This window comes from Cetorhinus maximus, chromosome 6, assembly GCF_964194155.1.
Source record: "Cetorhinus maximus chromosome 6, sCetMax3.hap1.1, whole genome shotgun sequence".
NCBI classification, from domain to species: domain Eukaryota; kingdom Metazoa; phylum Chordata; class Chondrichthyes; order Lamniformes; family Cetorhinidae; genus Cetorhinus; species Cetorhinus maximus.
In genome coordinates, this window is record NC_135884.1 from 42,138,737 (window position 1) to 42,163,297 (window position 24,561).

Consider the following 24,561-nt stretch of genomic DNA (forward strand, 5'->3'; position numbering starts at 1 on the left):
AATTAGCTTAAGATTAAAAAGGCTTTATGAATGTCTTTTTTAACAACTAGCACTTTCCCAGATTCTAATATGCTAAAAAGGCTGACTCCGCTGCTATTAACTTTGTTAACAAAAGCTCCTGTCAGGAGTTGGCATACTCGCAAATCTTCGCGGCAGATAAGAAGCGGTTGAAGCTTAAAAGGATGTATGCTGTCTTATAATGTAGTAACTTCTCTCATGTACATCAAAGTATCTCGGAAGAAGAATGTTGCAATGCCCGAGACAACTTTGAAACAGGGCAGGAAAACAAAAGTTCATCAGCTCACCCAGCCTAGATACCCAAGTGGACAAAGCACAGCAAGTGGCATGGCACAAAATGAGGTACACAACAGGTTCCAAACCCGTTCAACATCTGGTAAGCCAATCTCAGTTAGCAAGGTGAAGAGAATAAAAATTGGAAAGCAACATGTTCAACTTAAAGAGGCAGTGGGACACCAGACTCGGTTCCCATTGCTAGTAACCATCTCCAATGGAAATATTCATATGGGAATGCTCATATGTCACAATCCAGTGAGGTCATTGTTAAACTTTACTCAGTTGCTTCCATGGCCAAATCACCAGCTGACACATTCTGTTCAGGAACGAGCATGAAGTTTAGCTGGAAGGATAATGTGAAGAATACCTGCTGTTGCTCACAGAACCTAATATGAGCCATTGCCTTCATGAGAGGAGGGAACTAATACTTAAACCACTTGCCTTAAGTGATTATTACCAATTCTCAATCAGATGTTGATTAAACACTGACAGAATACTAGAATTCTGAGCGCAGTCCAAATCTTCAGTAACCCAAATTTAAAATTGCTTCTTGCCATGCCTACTTTTAGTTTTGATAAGAATGGAAGTTATTACGTTTTTGGAAAAAGTGCAGGGATATACCATATCTGAATTCTGTAACTACAGAATATAAATATCATTTGGGTTTTTATAACTTATTTTAGCTTTACATTTTGCTACAAAGGTACAAAGTCCAGAGCCAGGATATTGAGGTCAGTGAGCAGGGCTCGGGGCCCGCTTGCCGACGCATAAAATGATGCGGGATGACATTGGGCGGAACTCCAGACGTCACCCCGCATCATTTCAATTTTCAGGAAGGCGGGGGCGCAGCCGAATCAGCTGTGTGCCCGCCGACCTGTCAATGACCTATTGAGGCCATTTAAAAACTAAATTAATGGACCTGCCCGTCCAACCTTAAGGCTGGCGGGCAGGCCAGGAGCCCTGGCGGGCTTTGGAAGAAACATGAAACCTCATCCACGGGCGGAATGAGGTTTCATGAAGGTTTTTAAAAATTTAATAGAAGTTTGAATAAAAGTGATGGACATGTCCAAACTCATGTGACAGTGTCACATTAGGGGACATATCAGGGAAATTTATTTTTGTCCATTGACCATTTTTGAATTTGGTGCCCATCTCCCTGAAGCAGCATTTAGCCTCAGGGAGGTGAGTGCGTTCTTCCGTGTGCATGTGCGAAAGAGCGCACTCCCGCTTAGGGAATCCCCCCACCGTCCGCACAGGGAACGCATAGCGCTTCCCGGCGGACGTCATGCAAAATGGCGGCGTCGGAGATGCGCCTGCACGCATCCACTCCTGCACTTCCCCCACCCCCCCAACTGATTTCTCTGAGGCTAAGTGCTGCCTCAGGGAGATCATCTCCGAATTAAAACTTAAGGTAAATGTTTAAAAAATTTCCCTGACATGTCCCCTCATGTGACACTGTCACATGAGTTGGGACATGTCCATCACTTTAACTCAAACCTTTATTAAATATTTTAAAACCCTCATGAAACCTCATCCTGCCCGTTTTTCTTAAGCCCGCCAGGGCTCCCGGCTTTCTAAATTGTTTTATTAATGGCCTCAATAGGTCTGATGTCATCCCGTGTCATTTTACGTGTCAGCGAGCGGGTCCCGCCCTCCGCTCGCTGACCGAAAGATCCTGCCCATGGGCTCAGTAAGCATTGTAGAACATGTTTGAGAGAGAATCACATATTGTTTTCAATCCTAACCTCTCCAACAAAAACTGATTTTGTTTTCCTTTCAAGACCAACCTCACACCTATGTTTGGCAGTGGACAGTATCACACTGTTCAACACAACTTAGCCAACAAGCATAACTATCAAGGGAAGTATCCAGATCTGTAATTAAAAAATTGTAAATGATTGTATCGAGTGCACGCAGATGATTTTGGAAGGAAACAGGAATTCAACAGAATATGTTACACACCAGGAGAATGAGTTTAACAGCTCCCAAATCAGACACCAATTATAATTGTTATTGCACATCAGCAACAAATCTGCTCAATGACCAACTCCAGATGCTGTGTCACAAACCCTTAATTTTAAGTGTTTTTTATGTAGATCTGTCATACTCTGAATCAAATACTAATTTGAATACTCACTGTCAAATTAATGAGAATTGTAACTAGTATATAATTTTTAAAAAATAGACATACTGCGGGCAGTTACCAAATTTCACTGCTTGGTAGTAAACTTCAGGTCGGATCAATAGAAATAAAAATTGGGTAGCTTCTATAACATTTGGGCAATTTGCTCTGCCCATTTATTACTCAAACAATAAAGGTGAAAACTACCCACAGTATATTGCCCAAGAGTTCCTTTAAATTAATTTTCTGCTCCTCTCCTGAGGTCCCAGTAAAGCTCACACATTGTGCTGATTACAGGCAGCTCTTGGTGCCATTGGGCTTGGATTTGGCACATAATTAAGAATGTAGAGCCAGAACAAACTGAGAAGGAATGCTGTGAAAAGACGGAAATATGGCAGGCCAGTAACATCCAACAGAGGCTCCCACTGAATTGATTTCACTGCAGACCTGGCATTTTGCTGCTGCAGCAGGTAATGGACATCAGCAGATTTTGAAAGCAACAAAATTCAAATGACAAAGCCATTAGTCCAACAGTACTGGAAGCATCCCAGTGCAGCGGAATTGAGTTATGTGAAATTCAGGGCTGCAAGTAGCACATTAGCAGATCACAACTGCCCCAGCTTCTGTTATGCTGTTGGTCCCATTTCCTTCTTGTTGAATAACTGCATGTAGAATGTGCACATTTCGTATTTAGTGCAAATCAGGCCTCACAAAAGGTAAAATAGGGAGCATGGAAAACAAAGGAGAGAGCTCAATAGAGCACAGCAGATGTTAAGTTGCCAATATGGGATATTTGCTGTTTCCCAATAATAAATTTCTTCATCAAACCAATTCCCATGGAAATTAGATTAACTTGAAACAGCCTCTTCAGGAAAAGGAAAAGGGAGCAAAAAAGCAAGCGTGATGTATTTGAAAATGGACTACCTCCCCAGTTAAAATGATGTTGGTCTCTGACCCATCCAGTTTGCCTCTCATTAAATTAATCGGTGGGATATGTGCAAAAGTGAGCTTGTTGTGTTGTTCACTGTCCTGTACTTTATCTGAGAAATGGAAACAAAACACAGATGGGTAGGAATGTAGGGTCAACTCAGTCACAACGCAGCAGAGCCCAGAGCATCACAGGAGAGAATTAAAAATACATAAACAATGCATCAGCAGCAGAGCCCAGAGTATCACGGGAGGGAATCAAGCGGACTATCAATCAACAAAAATCAAGGATTGAAGTCACACGGCAACAGGTACATGATTATTTGATGAACATTGCAGATTCTTTTTTGCTCTTTAAGCTACAACTAAGAATCTGTAACTTATTTTTACTTTATTAAATTAATAAACTAGATAAATGACAATCTAAATGACAATCTACAGAACTAAAGTCATTGATTGAACAATAATTTTAACTAATTAAATAAGCAAACAGTTTATTTCAACATGGCAGAGCAGATGGGATGCTGTAGGTGCAGCACATGGAAGTTTCTAGATAACCACCTGCAAATTCCTCTCCAAGCCACACACCATCCTGACTTGGAACTATATCGCCGTTCCTTCATTGTTGCTGGATCAAAATCCTAGAACTTCCTTCCTAATAGCACTGTGAGAGCACCTGCACCAGATGGACTGCACGGCTCACCGCCACCATCTCAAGAGCAATTAGGGATGGGCAACAAAAGACGGCTTTGCCAGTGACACCAAATTCCATGAAAGAATAAAAAATACCAACAATCCCAGACAGCCACATTTGCGGTAAATGGCTGCACCTCAAGAATCTTCTGTTCAGTGTTGTTGGCTTAAAGCCTGAGCAGCAAACATTGTGGGGCATCAAGAAGGGGGCGAGGTACTTGGACACTTTGATCAAGAGGCAGTAACACCCCTAGGTTAAGTAATACTTTAGAGGTAGCCAGTGGTCAGGGGCACGATGGAGTGACTGTGAGTCAGGCAGGTATGAGGATCCAGGATGTAGTAATGGAAAAGCCTCAGCCCTTGTCTATATCCAACCAACTGACACAAGGTACTTGCTGCCTGTGTGGATGAGAACAAGGACCGCGGAGAGGATGGGCAAACGGGCCATGGCACTGTGGTATAGGAAGTCATTCAAATGGCAGGGGGGCGGGGGCGTAAAAAGGAATGTGCTACTGGTAGGGGATAGCGTAGTGAAGGGAATAGATTCTGTTCCCTGCACGGAGACAGGGGGTTATGGAGGTTGTGTTGTTGCCCGGTGCCAAGATTCAGAATGTTTCCTTTCAGCTGGAGAAGAACTCGGAGTAGGAAAGGGAGGGTCCACCTTTCATATTCCATATAGGAGCCAACGATAAGGATAGAACTAAGAATGAGTTTGTGCGGTGATTGTTTGAGGAACTGGATTCTAAATTAATAAGCAGAACAATTTGGCTTGGGTCAAGCAGATGACAGAATTAAACAAGTGGCTCAAAGAGTGGTGTGAGAAGGAGGAGTTTTGATTCATGCGAAACTGGCAATAGTACTGGGGAAAGAGGGAGTTGTTCCTTTGGGGTGGGTTCCATGTAAACCAGGCTGGGATCAGCATTCTGGTGAATTGCACTGGATAGGGCTTCAAACTGAGAAGGAGGGGGAGGAGGGGCAGGTGAAGAGAAATCTAGAAATTTAAAGAGAAAAGTTGAAGAAATACAGCAGTACAGTGATTTGGTGGGACAGGAAGGGACAAAGAGTTTAATCGTAATAGCGCATCAAGGTAAGGATAATGGTTAAAAAAGCTTAAAGACTCTTTATCTGTATGCACAAATCTGAACGTAACATGAGAAACAAACTAGCATCAAAAATAGAGATAAAAACAAAAAGCTAAAAGCTACTGCGGATGCTGGAAATCCAAAACAAAACAAAAACAGAATTACCTGGAAAAACTCAGCAAGTCTGGCAGCATCGGCGGAGAAGAAATCAGTCAACGTTTCGAGCCTCCATGGCCCTTCGGCAGAACTGCAGCATAGTTTCAACAAGGGAGAAATATAAATTGGTTTAAGGTGGGTGGGGGGCGGGGGGGAAAGAGACACATTGAGGGTGTGGTGTGAGCAGATAATCAAAAGATGTCAGAGACAAAAGGGTCAAAGAGGTGTTGAAGGTGGTGGTCTTTGTCTGAGAAAAGTGCTAATTAAGAATAGAATACAGGATATTCAAAGTATATCCTGTATTCTATTCTTAATTAGCACTTTTCTCAGACAAAGACCACCACCTTCAACACCTCTTTGACCCTTTTGTCTCTGACATCTTTTGATTATCTGCTCACACCACACCCTCAATGTGTCTCTTCCCCCCCGCCCCCCACCCACCTTAAACCAATTTATATTTCTCCCTTGTTGAAACTATGCTGCAGTTCTGCCGAAGGGCCATGGAGGCTCGAAACGTTGACTGATTTCTTCTCCGCCGATGCTGCCAGACTTGCTGAGTTTTTCCAGGTAATTCTGTTTTTGTTTTGTATCAAAAATAGAGAAATGGGTTTGACCTAATCACCATTACAGAGATACAGTTGGAAGGTGATCAAGTTTAGAAATAAATATTTCAGGGTCCTTAACATTTCAAAAAGCAGACAGAATGGAAAAGAAAGAGGAGTAGCCCTTATAATAAAGAATGACATAAAGACAGCAATAAGGAGAATCTGGGCTCAGATGATCAGGAGGTAGAATCAGCATGGTTGGACATTAGGAATAACAAGAGTCATAAAACTCTGATGGAAGTATATTATAGGCCCACTAATAGTTGTTATGCTGTTGGACAGAACATTAAGTAAGACATAATTGGAGCTTATAACACAAGAAAAATAATACCCAACGAGTACTTCAGTCTTCATACAGACTGGATTAATCAAATTGGCAAAGATTGTCTGGAAAATGAATTAGTGGAATGTTTTCATCATAGTTTCCTAGAACAATGGGCAGAATTTAGCCCTTGGCTGGCGAGCGGGCGGGCAGCCGACCCCCGCCGCCATTTTGAGTGGGTGGGCCAATTAAGGCCCGCCCAGTGGCCTGCCCGACAGGAAGCACTATGCGCTTCCTGTTCCGGGGGTGGGGGTAGGGAATCCCCAACTGTCAAAGTGCGTTCTTTCGCGCATGCACGCGAAAGAGCGCATTGCTCCCTGAGGCACAGTCCTGCCTCAGGGAGTTTAGTGAAAGGTAAGTAAAGTCAAAAAATAGAGACATTTTAAAATTATTAACATGTCCCCCTTATGCGACAGTGTCACATGAGATGGGACATGTTGATAACAAACTCATAGAATTTATTAAATTTTTACAAAACGGTCATGAAACTTCATCCTGCCAATGGATAAAGTTTCATTAATAATCTATAGGACGCTGGGGCTCCTGGCCTGTCCGCCAGCCTTAAGGTTGGACGGGCAGGTCTTTAATTATCTTAATAAGCCTGTCAATGGTCTCAATTGGCCATTGACAGGTCAGCGGGCGGACAGCTGATTTCGCTGTCCGCTCGCCTTCCTTAAGATTGAAATGGCCCAGGGTGACGTTGGGGATTCCTCCCAACGTCATCCCGCGTCATTTTCCCCTCGGCGAGTGGGCCCCGCCCCCAAATCGCCGAGGGGAAAATCTTGGCCAATGTGTTATGGAACCGACTAAGGACAAAGCACTATTTTAGGTCTAGCCGGCAGAATTTTTCCGTCGGTGAGCTGGGGTCGGGGGCCTGCTCGCCGACGCGGGATGACGTCAGGAGGAACCCCTGACGTCATCCCGCCCCATTTAAATATGTCCCATCTCGTGTGTTAATAGTTTTTTTATTTTTCTATTTTTGAAGTTTATAAAACTTTCAGCGCTCTCCCTGAGACAGCACTTAGTCATGTGCATGCGTGAAAGAGCGGACTCTGACAGTTGGGGAATCCCACCACCCCGCTGCCCCCCCCACCCCCGCCCCGCTGCACAGGAGCACAGGAAGTGCATAGCGCTTCCCGTCAGGCAGCCTGCTGGTAGGGCCTTAATTGGCCCGCCCACTCAAAATGGCGGCGGGGCCAGTTTCAGCGGCAGCGATCAGCTGCCCGCCCGCCGCCAAGCCAGTGGGGCCCGCCCGGCCATCAAGGGCAAAATTCTGCCCAGCATGGTGAAACGAGGCAACGTTAATGAATAATCTCATAGTAAAAGACCCCCTGGAAAAAGATGATCATAATACAACTGAATTCTATGTTAAGTCTGAGAGTGAAATATTGGAGTCTAAAACAAAAACTTAAACTTAAATAAAGCCAATTACATAGGTATGAGGTAAAAGGCGCCAAAGGTTGACAAATAGACCCAAATATCTGGTGGTAACTAAACAGCTGAAAACATTTAAAGAAATTATTTTAAAATTTCATCAAAAATATATTCCATGAAAAAAGCAACAACAAAGCAAGAAAGATCCATCTATAATACCTGGAATGAGTGGGTTGTCTTATGAGGAAAGGTTAGACAGGCTCGGCTTGTACCCGCTGGAGTTTAGAAGAGTAAGAGGCGACTTGATTGAAACATATAAGATTCTGAGGGGTCTTGACAGGGTGGATGTGGAGAGGATGTTTCCTCTTGTGAAAGAATCTAGAACTAGGGGTCACTGTTTAAAAATAAGGGGTCATCCATGTAAAACAGAGATGAGGCGAAATTTCTTCACTCAAGAGGGTCGTGAGTCTTTGGAATTCTTTTCCTGAAAAGGCAGTGGAAGCAGAGTCTTTGAATATTTTTAAGGCAGAAGTGGATAGATTCATGGTAAGCAAGGGTGTGATAGATTATTGGCGGTAGGCGGGATGCAGATTTGAGGTTACTATTAGATCAGCCATGATCTTATTAAATGGCGGAGCAGGCTCGAAGAGCTGGATGGCCTACTCCTGCTCCTTGTTCATAGCATCGTATGGCTTAATCACGAAGTTAAGAACAGTATTAGATTGAATAAAGAGGCTTATAATGTTATAAAGAATCAGCAATTAGAAATCAGCATTGAGTGACCAAAAAATTGAATAAAAAGGGGAAAAACAGAATGAGTATAAACTAGCCAGGCATATTAAAACCAATTATAAGAGCTTTTACAAGTATATCGAAAGAAGGAGTGTAGCTCAAGTAAACATTGGCTCCTTAGCAGTAGAGACAGGGGAAATTATCAAGGGGAATAAAAAAGTGCAGAACTAATATTTTGTGTCTGTCTTCATAGTAGATGACACAAATTGCAGACCAGAAATGGAAGGCAAACTAGAAACTAACAAGAGTAAGGAACCTAAAGTAATTGATATCAGCAGAGGAAAAGTATTAGAGAAAATTAAAGGACTAAAAGACAAATATTCCCCAGGGCCTGATGGCCTGTATCTTAGGGTTCTAAAAGTGGTAGCGGCAGAAATTGGGGTGCACTGATTTTTCAAAATTTCCTAGGCCTGAATCTCTGGCTCGGCGAGTGGGGGTGGGGCCCGCTAGCCAAGGAGTAAAATGACACGTGGTGACCTTGGGTGTGCGTCCCGATGTCACCGCGCGGCATTTAGATTTTCAGTTCAGCAGGCGCCGAAATGTCAAAAGCCTATTGAGGCCATTTAAATATCAATTAAACTAGTAAACTGAACTGCCTGTTCAACCTTAAGGTTGGCGGGCAGGCAAAGAGCCAAGCCGGCCTTTGCATTTTTCATGGAACTTCATCTACGGGCGGGATGAGGTTTCATGAAGTGATTATAAATTGAATAAAAATTTTTATAAAAATTCATTGACATGTTCCAGCTCATGTGACATGTCTTAAAATGTTTTCTTTCCTTTATTAACATTTTGGGAACTTAAACTAATCTCCCTGAGACAGCTCAGTGCCTCAGGGAGATTTCTGTGCTCTTTCGCGCGCAGGCCCCGACTCAGCGAACCCACCCCCTGCCTGCACAGGGAGTGCTCAGCACTTCCTGGCGCACATCACACTGGGCGGACCTTAATTGGCCCGCCCACATAAAATGGCGGCACGGACCCGATTGGGTGTGCCGATCGGGCCATGCCCGCCCCCACACAACACCCCCGATGGGGGGGAAAATTCTCCCCCTAGATTCCAGAGTGGTCTCAGCAGATTGGAAATTAGTAAATGTAACACCACTATTCAAGAAAGGAAGGAGAGAAAAAGCAAGGAATTATAGGGCAGTTTACTGACATCAATCATCAGGAAAATACTGGAATCTATTATAGAGTCATAGAGGTCTACACCACAGAAAAGGGCCCTTTGGCCCATCAAGTCTGTGCTGGTCAAACAAGTACCTAACTATTCTAATCCCATTTTCCAGCACTAGGCCCATAGCCTTGTATGTCATGGCATCACAAGTGCACATCCAAATACTTCTTAAATATTATGAGGGTTTCTGCCTCTACCACCCTTCCAGGCAGAGAGTTCCAGATTCCCACCACCCTCTGGGTGAAAAAAATTCTTCCTCATATCCCTTCTAAACCTCCTGCCCCTTACCTTAAATCTATGCCCCCTGGTTATTGATCACTCCACCAAGGGGAAAAGTTCCTTCCTGTTGACCCTATCTACGCCCCTCGTAATTTTATACACCTCAATCATGTCCCCCCTCAATCTCCCCTGCTCCAGGGAACATAACCCCAGTCTATCCAATCTCTCCTCATAACTAAAACTGTCCAGCCTAGGCAACATCCTGGTAAATCTCCTCTGCACTCTCTCTAGTGCAATCACATCCTTCCTATAATGCAGATTCCAGAACTGCACGCAATACTCTAGCTGTGGCCTAACCAGCCTGCTCTTATATTATATGCCTCGGCTAATAAAGGCAAGTATCCCATATGCCTTCTTAACCGCCTTATCTACCAGTTCCGCTACCTTAAGGGACCGGTGGACATGCACACCAAGGTCCCTCTGATCCTCGGTACTTCCCAGAGTCCTACCATTCATCGTGTATTCCCCTGCCTTGTTTGTCCTGACCAAGTGCATCACCTCACACTTATCCGGATTAAATTCCATTTGCCACTGATCAGCCCATCTGACCAGCCCGTCTATATCCTCCTGTAATCTAAGGCTATCCTCCTCACTATTAACCACCCCACGAATTTTCGTGTCATCCGTGAACTTACTGATCAACCCTCGCACATTCAAGTCTAAATCTTTTATATATACCACAAACAGCAAGGGACCCAACACTGATCCCTGTGGAACCCCAATGGACATAGGCATCCAGTCACAAAACACCCTTCAACCATCACCGTCTGCTTCCTGCCACTCAGCCAATTCTGGATCCAATTTGCCAAATTGACTTGGATCCCATGGGCTCTTACCTTCGTGATCATTCTCCCATGTGGGATCTTATCAAAAGGGAGTCTTAATAGTGCACTTAGAAAATCATTGCATGATCAGACAGTGAACATGTCTTTATGAAAGGAAAATTGTTTTCGACAGTGGGATAGATAAGGGGGAGCCAGTAATGCAGTTTTCCAAAAGCTATTCACTTTGGTAGTGAGGATAGAAAAGAAAACATGTTTTTAAGAAGGCATGAAACTTTTAAATGTTGATGTTCAGGGAGACTGGGTGTACTCGTACAAGGATCACAGAAAGTTAGCATGTAGGTATAGCAAGGAACAAGTGAAGAGGGGACTCAGTAGAGCGTATATCTCTAACACTGTGTTAACTCAATATTATTACAATTATGCAACTCCTCCTTGAGGCTTTTCCCTGTGTGGTTGATGCTCTTAACAACAAAGCTGAAAAAAGAAATCTTTTTATTAAGAGCTTCCATTGCACCGAGGAGGCTTCAGGCCAATCCACATCCAAATACCTACTCTGAAAACACTGCTCACATTTTGACAACTGTGACAAATTCCACTACAGCAGCTGAGACAATTCACAACATTCTAAAACAATCAGCGCCATAAATAAAACAACCCATAAGATTCGAAAAAAACAAAATCAATTATCCATATCTCTCAATGTTAACAGATCCTTTAAAAAAATCCAGGATCCGGATCAGCATCTTCGCCAAAATCTAATTAGTTGTCCTTGGGCCATATCCTGTGTACCTAGTTTTATTGAAACTTGTCCATTAGTTTTTGAGATATATTGTTGACAAACAGACTAACAAAAAGAGTGAAAATATTAACTCTGCCTACCTTCAGTGGATGAGATAAGGGATTCTTGCTACAATTGTATAAGGCTTTGGTTGAGTCCACACCAGGAATGTGGTTGCAGTTTAGCTCTCCCTGTTGAAGGAAGGAAGGATCCTGGATTTTTTTAAAGGATCTGTTAACATTGAGAGATATGGATAATTGATTTTGTTTTTTTAGAATCTTATGGGTTGTTTTATTTATGGCGCTGATTGTTTTAGAATGTTGTGAATTGTCTCAGCTGCTGTAGTGGAACTCTCTATTGGAGGGAGTACAACAAAGGCTCACTAGGTCGGTGCTTGGGATGAGAGGGATGTCCAATGAATGATGAGAGGCTGAATAAACTGGGCCTATGGTCTCTGGAACTTCAAAGAATCTCATTGAAACACAAGATTGTGAAGGGATTTGACAGGGTAGACACAAAGATTTTTTCCTCTTGCTGGGGAATCTAGAACACAGGGGCAGAGTCTCAGGATAAGGGGACACTTATTTAGGACTAAGGTTAGGAGAAATTTTCAGCCAAGAGTGTGAGTCCAGATGGCCGTGTTGCTTGCCTGGTGCCAGGGTTTGGGACATCTGTTCAGGCTGGATGGGAACTTGCAATGGGAGGAGGAGGATCCAGTTGTCATGGTCCACATTGGTACCAACGATAAGACAGGACTAGGAAAGTGGTTCTGCTTTGGGATTATGAACAGCTAGGGGCCAAATTAAAAAGCAGAACCTCAAAGGTAATAATCTCTGGATTATTATCTGAGCAACAATCAAATTGGTGTATGGCAAATAAAATTAGAGAGATGAATGCATGGTTCAAAGATTGGCATGGGAGAAATGGGTTTTGATTCATGGGAGACTAGCACCAGTGCTGGGGAAGGTGGGAGCTGTACTGCTGGGTTGGTTTTCATCTGAACCATGCTGGGACCTGTGCTCTGGTGAGTCACATAAATCGGGTTGTAGAGAGGGCTTTAAACTAAATTGTAGGGGCAAGGGGTCATGCAAGAGGAGATGTAGTAAATCCAAGGAAAACAATGAGGTAATAGAGCAGAGTAGCAGGTAATGATAACCAGAGTTTGGCAGGAAGAGACAGAGAGAACGAACTTAAGAGTGCACCTGCAGGTAATGCCAGAGAGTGCAAAAATGGCAAAAAAAAACAAAGTTAAATGCTCTGTATATGAATGTGTGCAGCATTCATAATAAAATGGATGAATTGTTAGCATAGGTAGAAATAAATAAGTATATCCTGATAGCCATTAAAGAGACATGGTTGCAGGATAACCAAGCTGGAACCTGAATATTGAAAGGTATTTGACATTTCGAAAAGGAAAAGGTGGTGGGGAAGCTCAGTTAATTAACAATGTCATTAGTACAGTAGTGAAAAATGACCTTGGCTCGAAAGAGCAAGATGTAGCATCAGTCTGAGTAGCAATAAGAAATAGTAATGTTAAGAGGTCACTTGTGAGAGTAGTCTACAGGCACCCTAACAGTAGTTACATGGTAAGACAGGGTATACAGGAAGAAATAAATAGGCCGTGTAAGAAAGGTAAGGCAATAATCATGGGTGGCTTTAATCTACATGTGGGTGAATCAAATTGGCAGAGGTAGCCTGGAACACGAGTTCATAGAGTGTATTCTGGACAATTTTTAGAGCAGTATATTCTAGAGCCAACCAGGGAGCAGGCTATTCTGGACCTGGAATGAGTAATGAGACAGGATTAATCAATAACCTCATACTAAAGGAACCTCTAGGTGACAGTGACCATGGCATGATAGAATTTCATGTTCAGTTTGAGGGGGAGAAGTGTGAGTTTAAGATTATGAAAGCATACTTAGTGAAAGTGAATTGGGAATCTAGGTTAAAAGATAGGGCAGAAAAGATGCAATGGCAGCTTTTTAAGGAGATATTTAAAAACTCTCAGCAAACAATTATCCCAGTAAGAAAGAAACACTCATTGAGAAGGATGCACTATCTATGACTGAATAAGGAAGTTAAGGATAATATCAGATTGAAATAAACACTGTACAAATCTGCAAAGATTAGTGGTAGGTCAGAAGATTGGTCAAATTTAAAGAACCAGCAAAGGATGACTAAAGAAATAAAGAGGGAGAAAGAAGAGTATGAGAGAAAGCTAGCTAGTAATATAAAAGCAGATAGTAAGAGTTTCTACAAGTATTGAAACAGGAAAGGAGTAACTAAAGCTAATTGGTCCTCTAGAGAGTAAATTTGGGGACTTGATAATGGAAAACAAGGAAATGGCAGAAGTGATGAACAGATGAGTCTGTCCTCTGTAGGAGAATAAGAAAACTTCCTAACAATACTTGAAAATCAAGAGGTGAACGGCGGGGAGGAACGTAGAACAATCACAATCTCTAGGAAAAAGGTGCTGGGAAAACTATTAGACCTAAAGGCTGAAAAATCCCCAGGCCCACATGCATCCTAGGATCTTAAAAGAAGTGGCTGCAGAGATAGTAGATGCCTTGATTATAATCTTCCAACATTCCTTAGACTATGGAAGGGTCCCAGTGGATTGGAAAATAGCTAGTGTCACACCTTTATTCAAGAAAGGAGGGAGGCAGAAAGCAAGAAACTACAGGCAGTTAGCCTAATATCTGTCATAGGTAAATTGCTAGAATCTATTATTAAGGAGGTCATAGCAGGATAGTTAGAAAGTCATAATTTGATCAGGCAGAGTCAACATGCATTTGTGAAAGGGAAATCATGTTTAACTAATTTTTTCAGAGTTTTTTGATGAAGTAACAAGCAAGGTAGATAAAGGGAAACCTGTAGATGTGGTTAGATTTCCAGAAGGCATTTGAAAAGGTGCGGCATCAAAAGGTTACTACACAAAATAGGATTACATGGTGTAGGGGTAACATATTGGCATGGATAAAGGATTGGTTGGCTAACAGGAAGTAGAGATTAGGGACAAATGGGTCTTTTTCCAGTTGCCAAGCTGTAACAAGTGGAGTGCCACAGGGATCATTGCTGGGGCCTCAACTATTTACAATCTACATCAATGGTTTGGATGAAGTGTGTGATAGCTAAATTTGTCCATGGCACCAAAATAGGTAAGAAAGTTGTCAAGAGGAGGTAGAGAGTCTGCAAAGGGATACAGATAAATAAAGTGAGTGGGCAAAAAATTTGGCAGATGGAGTATAATGTAGGAGAATGTAAAATTGTCCACTTTGGAAAGAAGAATAGATAAGCAGCATACTATTTAAATGGAGAGAAACTGTAGATTGGGAAATTTGCAGATGACACAAAGATTGACCGAGTAGTGGATAGTGTAGAGGATAGCCATAATCTCCAAAACGATATAGGTGGGTTGGTGGAGTGGGCGGTAAAGTGGCAGATGGATTTTAACATAGAGAGGTGTGAGGTCATACATTTAGGGAGGTCAAACAGTTACAGGGATTACAAAATAAATGGGAATATACTAAGAGGGGTAGATGAGGTGAGAGATCTTGGCGTACATGTACACAGGTCCATGAAGGCAGCAGTTCAAGTAGACACGGTTGTAAAGAGGGCATATGGAATGCTCTCCTTCACTGGCAGAGGTATAGAATATAAAAGTAAGGATATAATGTTGGAATTGTATAAAACATTGGTGAGGCCACAACTGGAGTATTGTGTGCAGTTCTGGTCACCACATTACAGGAAGGATGTAATAGCTCTGGAGAGAGTGCAGAGAAGGTTTACAAGAATGTTGCCAGGGTTAGAAAAGTGTAGCTACGAGGAGAGATTGGATAGGTTGGGGTTATTTTCCCTAGAACAAAGAAGGCTAAGAGGTGATTTGATTGAGGTGTACAAAATTATGAGGGGAATAGATATAGTGGACAGGATAAAATTGTCTCCCTTGATGGAGAATTCTAGAACCAGGGGACATAGATTCAAGATAAGCGGCAGGAGGTGTAGGGGGGACATGAGGAAGAACTTTTTTTACGCAGAGGGTAGTGGGTGTCTGGAATTCGCTGCCCAAGTTGTTGGTAGAGGCAGAAACTTTAAATGCTTTTAAAAAGTACCTGAATCTGCACCTAATGTGCTGTAAGCTGCAGGGCTATGGACTGGGTGCAGGAAGGTGGAATTAGAAAGGGCACTTGGGTGTCCTCGGGCTGGCATGGACAAGATGGGCCAAATGGCCTCCTTCTGTGTTGTAATTTTTCTATGGTTCCATGGTTTCTAACTTGGTGGTACAGAGGGACCTGAGTGTCCTGGTGCATGAATCACAAAATGCTGGTATGCGGGTACAGCAAGTGGAAGGCAAATGGAATGTTTGCATTTATTGTAAGGGGAATGGAATACAAAAATAGGGAAGTTTTACTGCAGCTGTACTGGGCCTTAGTTAGGCCACATCTGGAATATTATGTACAGTTTTGGTCTCATTTGAAAAAATACACAATTGCGTTAGAAGCAGTTCAGAGAACATTCACTCGACTTATTCCTGGGATGAGGGGCTTTTCTTATGAAGAAAGGTTGAACAAGTTGGGCCTATACCCAATGGAGTTTAGAAGAATGAGGGGGTGGTCTTATTGAAACATATAAGATCCTGGGGGGGTTTGATAGGGTAGATACAGGGAGGATGTTTCCACTTGTGGGAGAGACTAAAGCAGGAGACACAATTTAAGAATAAGAGGTTTACTGTTTATGAGGAGAATTTTTTCTCTCTCTCAGAGGGTCATTAGTCTGTGGAATTCTCTTCCCCAGAAAGCAGTGGAGGTTGGGTCATTCAATTTATTCAATGCAGAGTTAGACAGATTTTTGATAGGTAATGGAGTCAAGGGTTATGAGGGGCAGACAGCAAAGTGGGGTTGAGACACAACCAGATCGGCCATGATCTTATTGAATGGTGGAGCATGTTTGAAGGGCTGAATGGCCTACTCTTGCTCCTGAGTCCTAAATTCCTATGTTGCAAATTTCTTCACTTGGAGGGATGTGAATCTTTGGAATTCTCTACCCTACAGGGCTGTGTGGAGTATAGGCAAGCCTGAGATAGATGGATTCATGGTCTCTCAGGAAATCAAGGGATATGCGGAGCAGGCGGGAAAGTGAAGTTGAAGCAGAAGATTAACCACGATCACACTGAATGGTGGAGCAAGCTCAAGGGGCTGTTTGGTGTACTCCTGGTCTTATGTCACAAGTTCTTAACAAGTTTCATTGACAACCAGGAAAGGTAATAGGAATTTAGCTTTCCTTGTAGATTTTTTAAAGTTTTAACCAACAGATTATAGAATTGCATAAAAATGTATGTCTAGAGATTGCTACTACATCAATTAACATGTCCCATTGCTTTAACTCGAGTACTAACTCTCAGTGAAGCGGGGTTATTGTGGGGTGGTGGGGAAGATGTTTCAGCTTCATTAAAAATTCAGTTATTCATGTTTTGTTACAAACCCCAGTCTGAGCCTGGCAAGCCTGGTGCACATTTGTGCTCAAGTTTCCCAATTAGCTGGTTACAATGGGGAAATAGATGGAAAACTGACCATGGAGGTAGTTCTTTATTTAATGCCCCTGTAAACCTCTGAACAATATTAATTGTATCCTTTGTGACGTACAGTGCAGTGAGAGTGGAATGGACCAGCCCATGAACGTTTCCAGCATGAAGTAAACATCTAATTAGCAAAGGGCTGCTGCACGTTATTTACTGTGCTGGCACAGGATCAGAGCCACTGTGCTTTCCACAGTACAAGGGTACAATACAGCATTCAAATTAAGACTTCACTCTACATATAAATTATTTTTAAAAATTATTTGAACCACTCGATTGGAAATTAATTCTTTGCATATTTCCCTATCTGATTAAGCTGTGTTCTGCTAAATAGCTAACATCAAAGTGCAAATATCTGCTTTTGATACAGCAGGAATAGTACTGAAAACAATGCTCATTTGGGGAAGCTGTCAAAAGTACTGGTTCATAAAAATAGGGGCATTTGCTCAGAATATTCCAAATAATAGAGATCGATAACTTTAAAAAAGAATTTTGACCTTCTACTTGAGATAGCTTAAAGGATGACATGACAAAATTTAATGTTTTAAGACTTTTACTGTAACAGACTAAAAGCACTACTGACTAAGCATGATTGTTGTAGGCAACTTATATTTTCAACTACAGAACAGAACTTTCCCCTTTTACTTCTACCAAAACCAAAAAACTCACTTTACAGGTATACTGTCCTTTACACTGTACCTTGAGTAGACATTCAATTCTCCCAGAACCAGTCCAAAATGATTCTTAGTTCCCAAGTGTTTACTTTCGTTCTTTTCCTTTCCAGGCTTGGTAACTTTTAACCCCTAACCACTGTCTTTTGGAGTGACGGTTTTTCCTGGCGGTTCTCCCTCTAGCACAAGCTAGGCGAATCTTCCAGCCTCATTTCAAATCCTCACAAATTTGGTCTTTTCAATCCAAACATGAGTTCCCACCTGCATTCCAGACGGTGAACCACAGAAACTTTTGGCCTCTCTCTCTCTTAGTCTCTTCACCCCCGCCTGCATCCCCAACCCCCTACCTGCCCTTGGATCCTGGCAGACTGCCTGTGTCTGAGAGTTTCAGGGATGTCTTTGAAACGCTTTTCCTCTCAAAGCCCATCTCCATGCCAATGTCAATCACATGGGCCTTGTATCTAGGTTAAAATGCTGATTAGCTATCCTAGGAGCCCCAATCGTCTTTTTCTTGGAAGTAAATGGACAGTTTAAAGCATAATCTTTTAAAATGGACATTCTCAATACCTTAGTGGGACTTGGAGACTCGCAGTGTAACCACTCTAAACAGTGATCCTGCTGCCGTTATCTCCAAGTGTGAACACCTTACACCTTCTTTCCAGCAAAACAACCCTGGCCTCCCTTTAATATTTAACAGTCACATCAGCCGGGCCTGTTGTTAGGCAGATTTCAGAACAGTTACAGGACCCCTTCATTCTATCGTAAACTAAAGACACAGTCCCTAAACATAACAATCTTATAAACCTCATATTTGTAACAAATGTCAGAGTAAGCTTTAAAGGAAGTTGAAGAGAAGAGAGTGAAACTACCAGTTACGTTAATAAAGGCTTTGTGAGAAATGGTCCCATGAGAAAAAAAAGCTCACTCTGAGTAGATATAGTTATCCCTAGTGTGTAGAAGATAAGTATAAAAGATTACCTTCATATGTTCCAACTTCTAGAAGAGTACCACTCTCCTCAAGGTCAAAGAACTCCTTCACTGTGAGAAAGTTGTAGTCAACACCTGGAACTTCTCCCTCTCGAGGTGGTCGAGTTGTGCCTTGAAGGGAAAAAAGTACAGAATGCTAATCGTCAACAGGAATTTTTAACATTTTTCTATCAGAGAATTTTTTGGCATGCGTCTTCTTTTTTACTGGATCTATATTTGCCTCTCTTTTGCCCAGCACCTGATTACCAGAGTTGCCAGGCACTTGTATGACTAACTTCTTTGGCTTGTTTGAGGAAGTGATATCTCAAGTGGACTGGCAAAATTACTCTATCCATCTCTTATTTGAAGATTCTCCACTCCAGATACTTCCTCCTGCTTTCTACCTTTTATGCCAAATTAAATTGGGCCAGATCCCTTTTTACGCTTCCTATCCTTCCAGTCCAGCATGCATGTCTTTGAATTTTTATTATATGTTTTGCCGTTTTCACAATGTATAATTAAATTGTGGTCACTATTTCCTAATTGTTCTCCTATTCTCATGTTATCTGTCCTACTTCAATTCCCAGAATGAAATCAAACAATGGTTCTGTCTTGAATAAACTAGAAATGCACTGATCCAGGAATCAACCTTGGTGCTAAGATACATTCTGTGTTTTGAATACAAAGAGTATTTTTAGCCCAGTTCATTTAGGATAGTTAAAAAAAAAATCACCCACCCAGTCATTCTTAAGTATCCCTTTGATGTGCCTTACCAATCCCCTATCCATCTTAAAACCTCTGCCTGCTAGCCTGTCATATTGAAGCCGTCTGGCCATATGCACCAAGAGCTGAACAACATTCAGGCTTGGGCTGATAAGTGGCAAGTAATATTCACACCACACAAGTGCCAGGTAATGACCATTTCCAACAAGAGAGTATCTAACCATCTCTACCTTGACATTCAATGGCATTACCGTCGCTGAATCCCCCATCAACAGCATCTGGGGTTACCATTGACCAGGAATTTAACTGGAACAGCCATGTAAATACTGTGGCTACAAGAGCAGGTCAGAGGCTGGGAATTCCGAAGTAAGTAACTGACCTCCTGACTCCCCAAAGCCTGTCCATCATCTACAGGGCACAAGTCAGGAGTGTGATGGAATACTCCCACTTGCCTGGATGGTTGCAGGTCCAATACTCAAGAAGCTCAACGTCATTTAGGACAAAGCAGTCTGCTTGATCGGCTTCCCATCCGCCGCTTTAGATATTCACTCACTCCATCATTGGCACAAAGTGACAGCCATGCTTGCCATCTACAAGATGTACTACAGCAACTTGCCAAGCCTCCTTTGACAGCTCTTTCCAAATCCGTGATCTCTACCGCCCACAAGGACGAGGGCAGCAGATGCACGGGAACAGCACCACCTGCAAGTTTCACTCCAAGCTACACACTATCCTGACTTCGAATTATATCGCCATCCCATCCCTTCACTGAAAATTCTGTATCTTCCTTCCTGACAGAACTGTGGGTGTACCTATGCCACATAGATTTCAATGATACAAGAAGGCAGCTCACCAACACCTTCACAAACGCAATTAGGGATGGGCAACAAATTCTGGCCTTGCCAGCAACACTCACATCCCAAGAAAGAATTAAAAGAAATACTGAGAATAATTTCCATTTCTGTTTCTTAACTTCACCCCCTGTTCCTTAACTTCACCTAATTAGAAAATATCGAAACAGAAATCCAAAACATACTTTTGCAGCACCTAATTGGAATGTCCAAATTTTAGCCTTGAAACAGTAAAGCACTAGACAATAGTGTTCTGAAATTGGACAATAAACACATATTGACATCTATAAAAACAACACTTAAGAAACTGCAGATTTCCAATCAGAGGGCAACAGGATCAGGCTGCTTATTCCTATGGAAAGCCTGCACAAGAAGACTCTTCAATTATAAAGCAATCTCCAATAGAAGGCTTTTGTATGCCAGGCATTGTGCTGGATTTCTGATATTCAATTTAATATAGGCTTTGTTACACAATAAAAAATGCTTGGCCCTAGCTGACTGCATGATATCAAGGCAAGGTCAATATAAAACAAAAAATAGAAAATTAAGTCTGGTATTGTTGATTTTTGGAAAATTCAACACTTGACATTTTAAAAAAAATATTCTATACATATATTTGTGAAACTGTACAAAAGAATCCAAACAAATTTATTTCCAAAAGTCATGGTTCTGTGCTTTTTTGTGCACACAATGTACTCCACAAAAAATGCTACAGATGTCTGCAAATTAATATCTATGCTTGAAACAACAAATTAGAAAATAAAGGTAAAATAAAGTTTCCATAGGGAGGACTGGGAAGGGAAAGAAAGAGGCGGCAGGAACTGGAATTCAGCTCCGCTGGATTATCGAATGGCTGCTCTGTGTAATTTGCAGAGATTTATTACGAGAGAAGGGTAACAATGCCGGAATTCAAAACTACAGCAGTGCTCACTTACAAGGTTCAAAGTTACGGTTAGCAACACAGTTCTCAAAATTTAATTGAGCATTAAATATCAGAAAGCAACTGCAAGAAATGATTCTGCAATAGTGAAGCCCTGGTTTTGGAGAGACCACATGATTTATATTGGACAGTTGTGTCGACAGCAGCCAGAATAACAAAAAAACAATACTGCATAGACAGTTCTTTTAAAGTTCCACCTTAATAAATGGGGGAGGGCCCATGCCAATGAGTACAAAATCACTTTGCTCATCTGTTGGGACAGGCTGAGTCACCAGGCAAACAATATGGTCTGTCTGTCTCTGTCGACAAGGCCCTCAATATTTATGTTGCTACCAGACCTACATACACCGTCTCTTTTAATGGAGTGCAGCCTCACTGGAGGTAGGGCAGCCATCTTATTTACTTTGCTGTTGTGAAAGCAGGACTGCTGTTGGTAAAGTACATGAACTATATGCCACGACATGTCATCTTGTGACAGGACTGATCACTGATAACATGATTTCTAAGGAAAGGTGCAAGAGCTACCTAAATTACCATGTTCACTTAAATTGCCAGTTTCACACACTGCTACAGATGACTCTAAGACGCTGTAACTATTCTTGCTGGCTTTTCTGAAGTTCCACTTCTAATGACTGTGAACCTGCCCTTTTAAACACATACATGTTGTTGATGTCTATGGTCAGTTCTTGCTCAAACACTTCTGGAGTTTGAAAGGATGTGATAACAGGACATTTAAGCCAGGATTTTACAGCCTAGCCGTGGTATGTCTCCCCCTGGCAGATGCGGCGAGCCATTTAAATCTCCATTCAGTTCGATGGGACTGTAATATCACATCGGGTGGGAGGGGCTGTAAAATCCTGACCTTAGAAAATATCAACGGGATTAGACAAAGTCAATGTGTATTTGTGAAAGGGAAATCATGTTTGAAAAACCGACTGGGGTTTTTTGAGGACAGAGCTAGCAGAATAGATAAGGGAGAACCAGTGGATGTGGTCTATTTGGATTTTCAGAAAGCTTTTGATAAAGTCCCACATAAGAGGTTAGTATGCAAAATTAATGCACATGGGATTGGGGGTAATATATTGGCATTGATTGAAAATTGGTTAGCAGACAGAGGAAATAGAGAGTAGGAATAAATGGGTCTTTTTTGGAATGGCAGGCAGTGACTAGTGTGGTATCACAGAGGTTAATGCTTGGGCCCCAGCTATTCACAATATATATATCAATGATTTGGATGAGGGAACTAAATATAATATTTCCAAGTTTGCTGATGACACAAAACTTGGTGGGAATGTGAGTGGTGAGGAAGATGTTAAAGAGGCTTCAAGGCAATTTCGACAAGTTGAGTGAGTGGGCAAACACATGGCAGATACAGTGCAACTGGTTTTTAGGAAGGAAAGGTTAGGTAGGAAAAACAGAATGACAGAGTATTATTTAAATGGTGATAGATCAGGGAATGTTGATGTACAAAGGGACCCGGGTGTCCTTGTACACCAGTCACTGAAAGGTGCAGCAAGCAGTTAAGAAGGCAAATGGTATGTTGGCCTTCATTGCAAGAGGACTTGAGTACAGGAGCAAAGATGCCTTACTACAGCTGTACAGGGCCTTGGTGAAACTACACCTGGAGTATTGTGTCAGGAAGATATAATGTTATTGAAATCTATTGTAAAATAGTGGTATGTGTGTATGTGTGTGCTTGTGCGAGAGAAAGAGAGAGAGACAGAGACATAACTGGATTAAAGGCAGCTGGTCTGAAGGCGTTGATGTAAACATGGGGGAAGTTTAGAATGTAAGGTGTAAAAGGACATTTGCATTTTTAAACAAACCAGACTAGATTGTTTTCAAGAGATGGAGTGAAATATTACACCTAGCCAGGTGGAGTTCTGAAACAGTGTGTTTATTTTTCCCAAACATTACTGGTAAAACTTAGCACTATGACAGATTTTTATTATTAGAACAGTAAAGTCAAAGACTTAGTGAAACAAGGGGTATTTGTATTCAAAGAGGAAAATACGCATAAAGGAGTGAAGGCTGTGTGTAAGGGTAAGCATTTTATGATCTAACAAGTGTGAAAAGCCTTCAGCATTTATGCCTCAAGCTGCTGTCTTCAAAGAACTGAAGTTAAGAAAACTCACTTTGAATTCAACTGGGTCAGGGTATCATGTTTCTTTGCCCGGGTCTTTTAAAACTTGTGTGTCTTATTGTTGCCTTAACAAAAGTGCAACTGGGAGTCAGATTAAGTAGGGGATTTAGAAGTTATCACAGTAGCAATTTGTAGATCTATGTATGTGCTTAAAAATCATTTTTCTTCTTAATAAATGTTTAATCTAGCTTTGTAAAAACCTTTAAGACTTGGTGGTTTTATTACTACTGAATTCAAGGCATGCATCTCGAAATTTTTACGAATTGCAAAACAAGTTGTGGCAGTTGTTTCAAGTTTCCCTTTGGGATTTGAACAACTGAGCATTTACCATCAGCTGTGCCATAACAATTGTGTGCAGTTTTGGTCTCCTTGCCTAAGAAAGGATATACTTGCTATAGAAGGAGTACAACGAAGTTTCACCAGACTGATTCCTGGGATGGCAGGATTGTCGTACGAGGAGAGATTGGGTCGACTAAGCCTGTATTCACTGGGGTTTAGAAGAATGAGAGGGGATCTCAAATAAAATTCTGACAGGGCTGGACAGACTGGATGCAGGGATCATGTTTCCTCCGGCTGGGGTATCTAGAACAAGGGGTCACTGCCTCAGGGTACAGGGTTGCCATTTAGGACTGAAATGAGGATAAACGTCTTCACTCGGAGGGTGGTGAATCTGTGAAATTCTCTACCACAGAAGGTATAAGTCATGTCACTGAATATATTTCAGAAGGAAATAGACAGAGTTCTAGACTCTAAAAGGCGTCAAGGGGTATAGGGAGAGAGCAGGAGTATGGCGCTGAGATAGTGGAGTAGCCATGATCATATTGAATGGCAAAGCAGGCTCAAAGGGCTGAATGGCCTACTCCTGCTCCTATTTTCTATGTTTCTATGTTTTGCAAGGAAAGGTAAACCCACTTAATTTCAATTTTCCAATCTTGCTTTGAGTAGCTGGATTGTACATTAACTATTTTATTCCCCCGGGACTTCACTTGTATTGGGGTTGAATTAAAGCAGCATTGAAAATAAAAGCTTTTAATTTACCCTTTGCAATAATAATTTCTAGCATTTTCCACTGCGTCAAGTCAATTGCCATGACTATAATGCAGCAATACTAAACTGTGGCTTTATTCAATTCAACAGGGGTAAAAAAGAGACTTTACACTAAATCATAAAGCTATAATTTTGTGCTACGTTGTTGAAAGTTCTAGGATCATTTAGAGATGAAGTTCTCAACATTCCAACACTGTACAGTAATGCAGTTTCAGTTAAATTGCTTTATTTTAATTGAGGATATCTTTTGTACACAAATTTTAGA

At 41.8% G+C, this 24,561-nt stretch overlaps 1 protein-coding gene across 12 annotated transcripts in view; it reads right to left on the bottom strand.

Moving 5' to 3' along the window:
* Positions 1–24,561, bottom strand: part of magi1b (membrane associated guanylate kinase, WW and PDZ domain containing 1b) — a 457,254-nt gene that overhangs the window by 116,395 nt on the left and 316,298 nt on the right. For all 12 annotated transcript variants that reach the window (XM_078543669.1, XM_078543664.1, XM_078543663.1 and 9 more), the window contains one exon: positions 18,605–18,724. In XM_078543669.1, the coding sequence (XP_078399795.1) occupies positions 18,605–18,724 (120 nt within the window). The remainder of the gene's footprint in view (positions 1–18,604; positions 18,725–24,561) is intronic.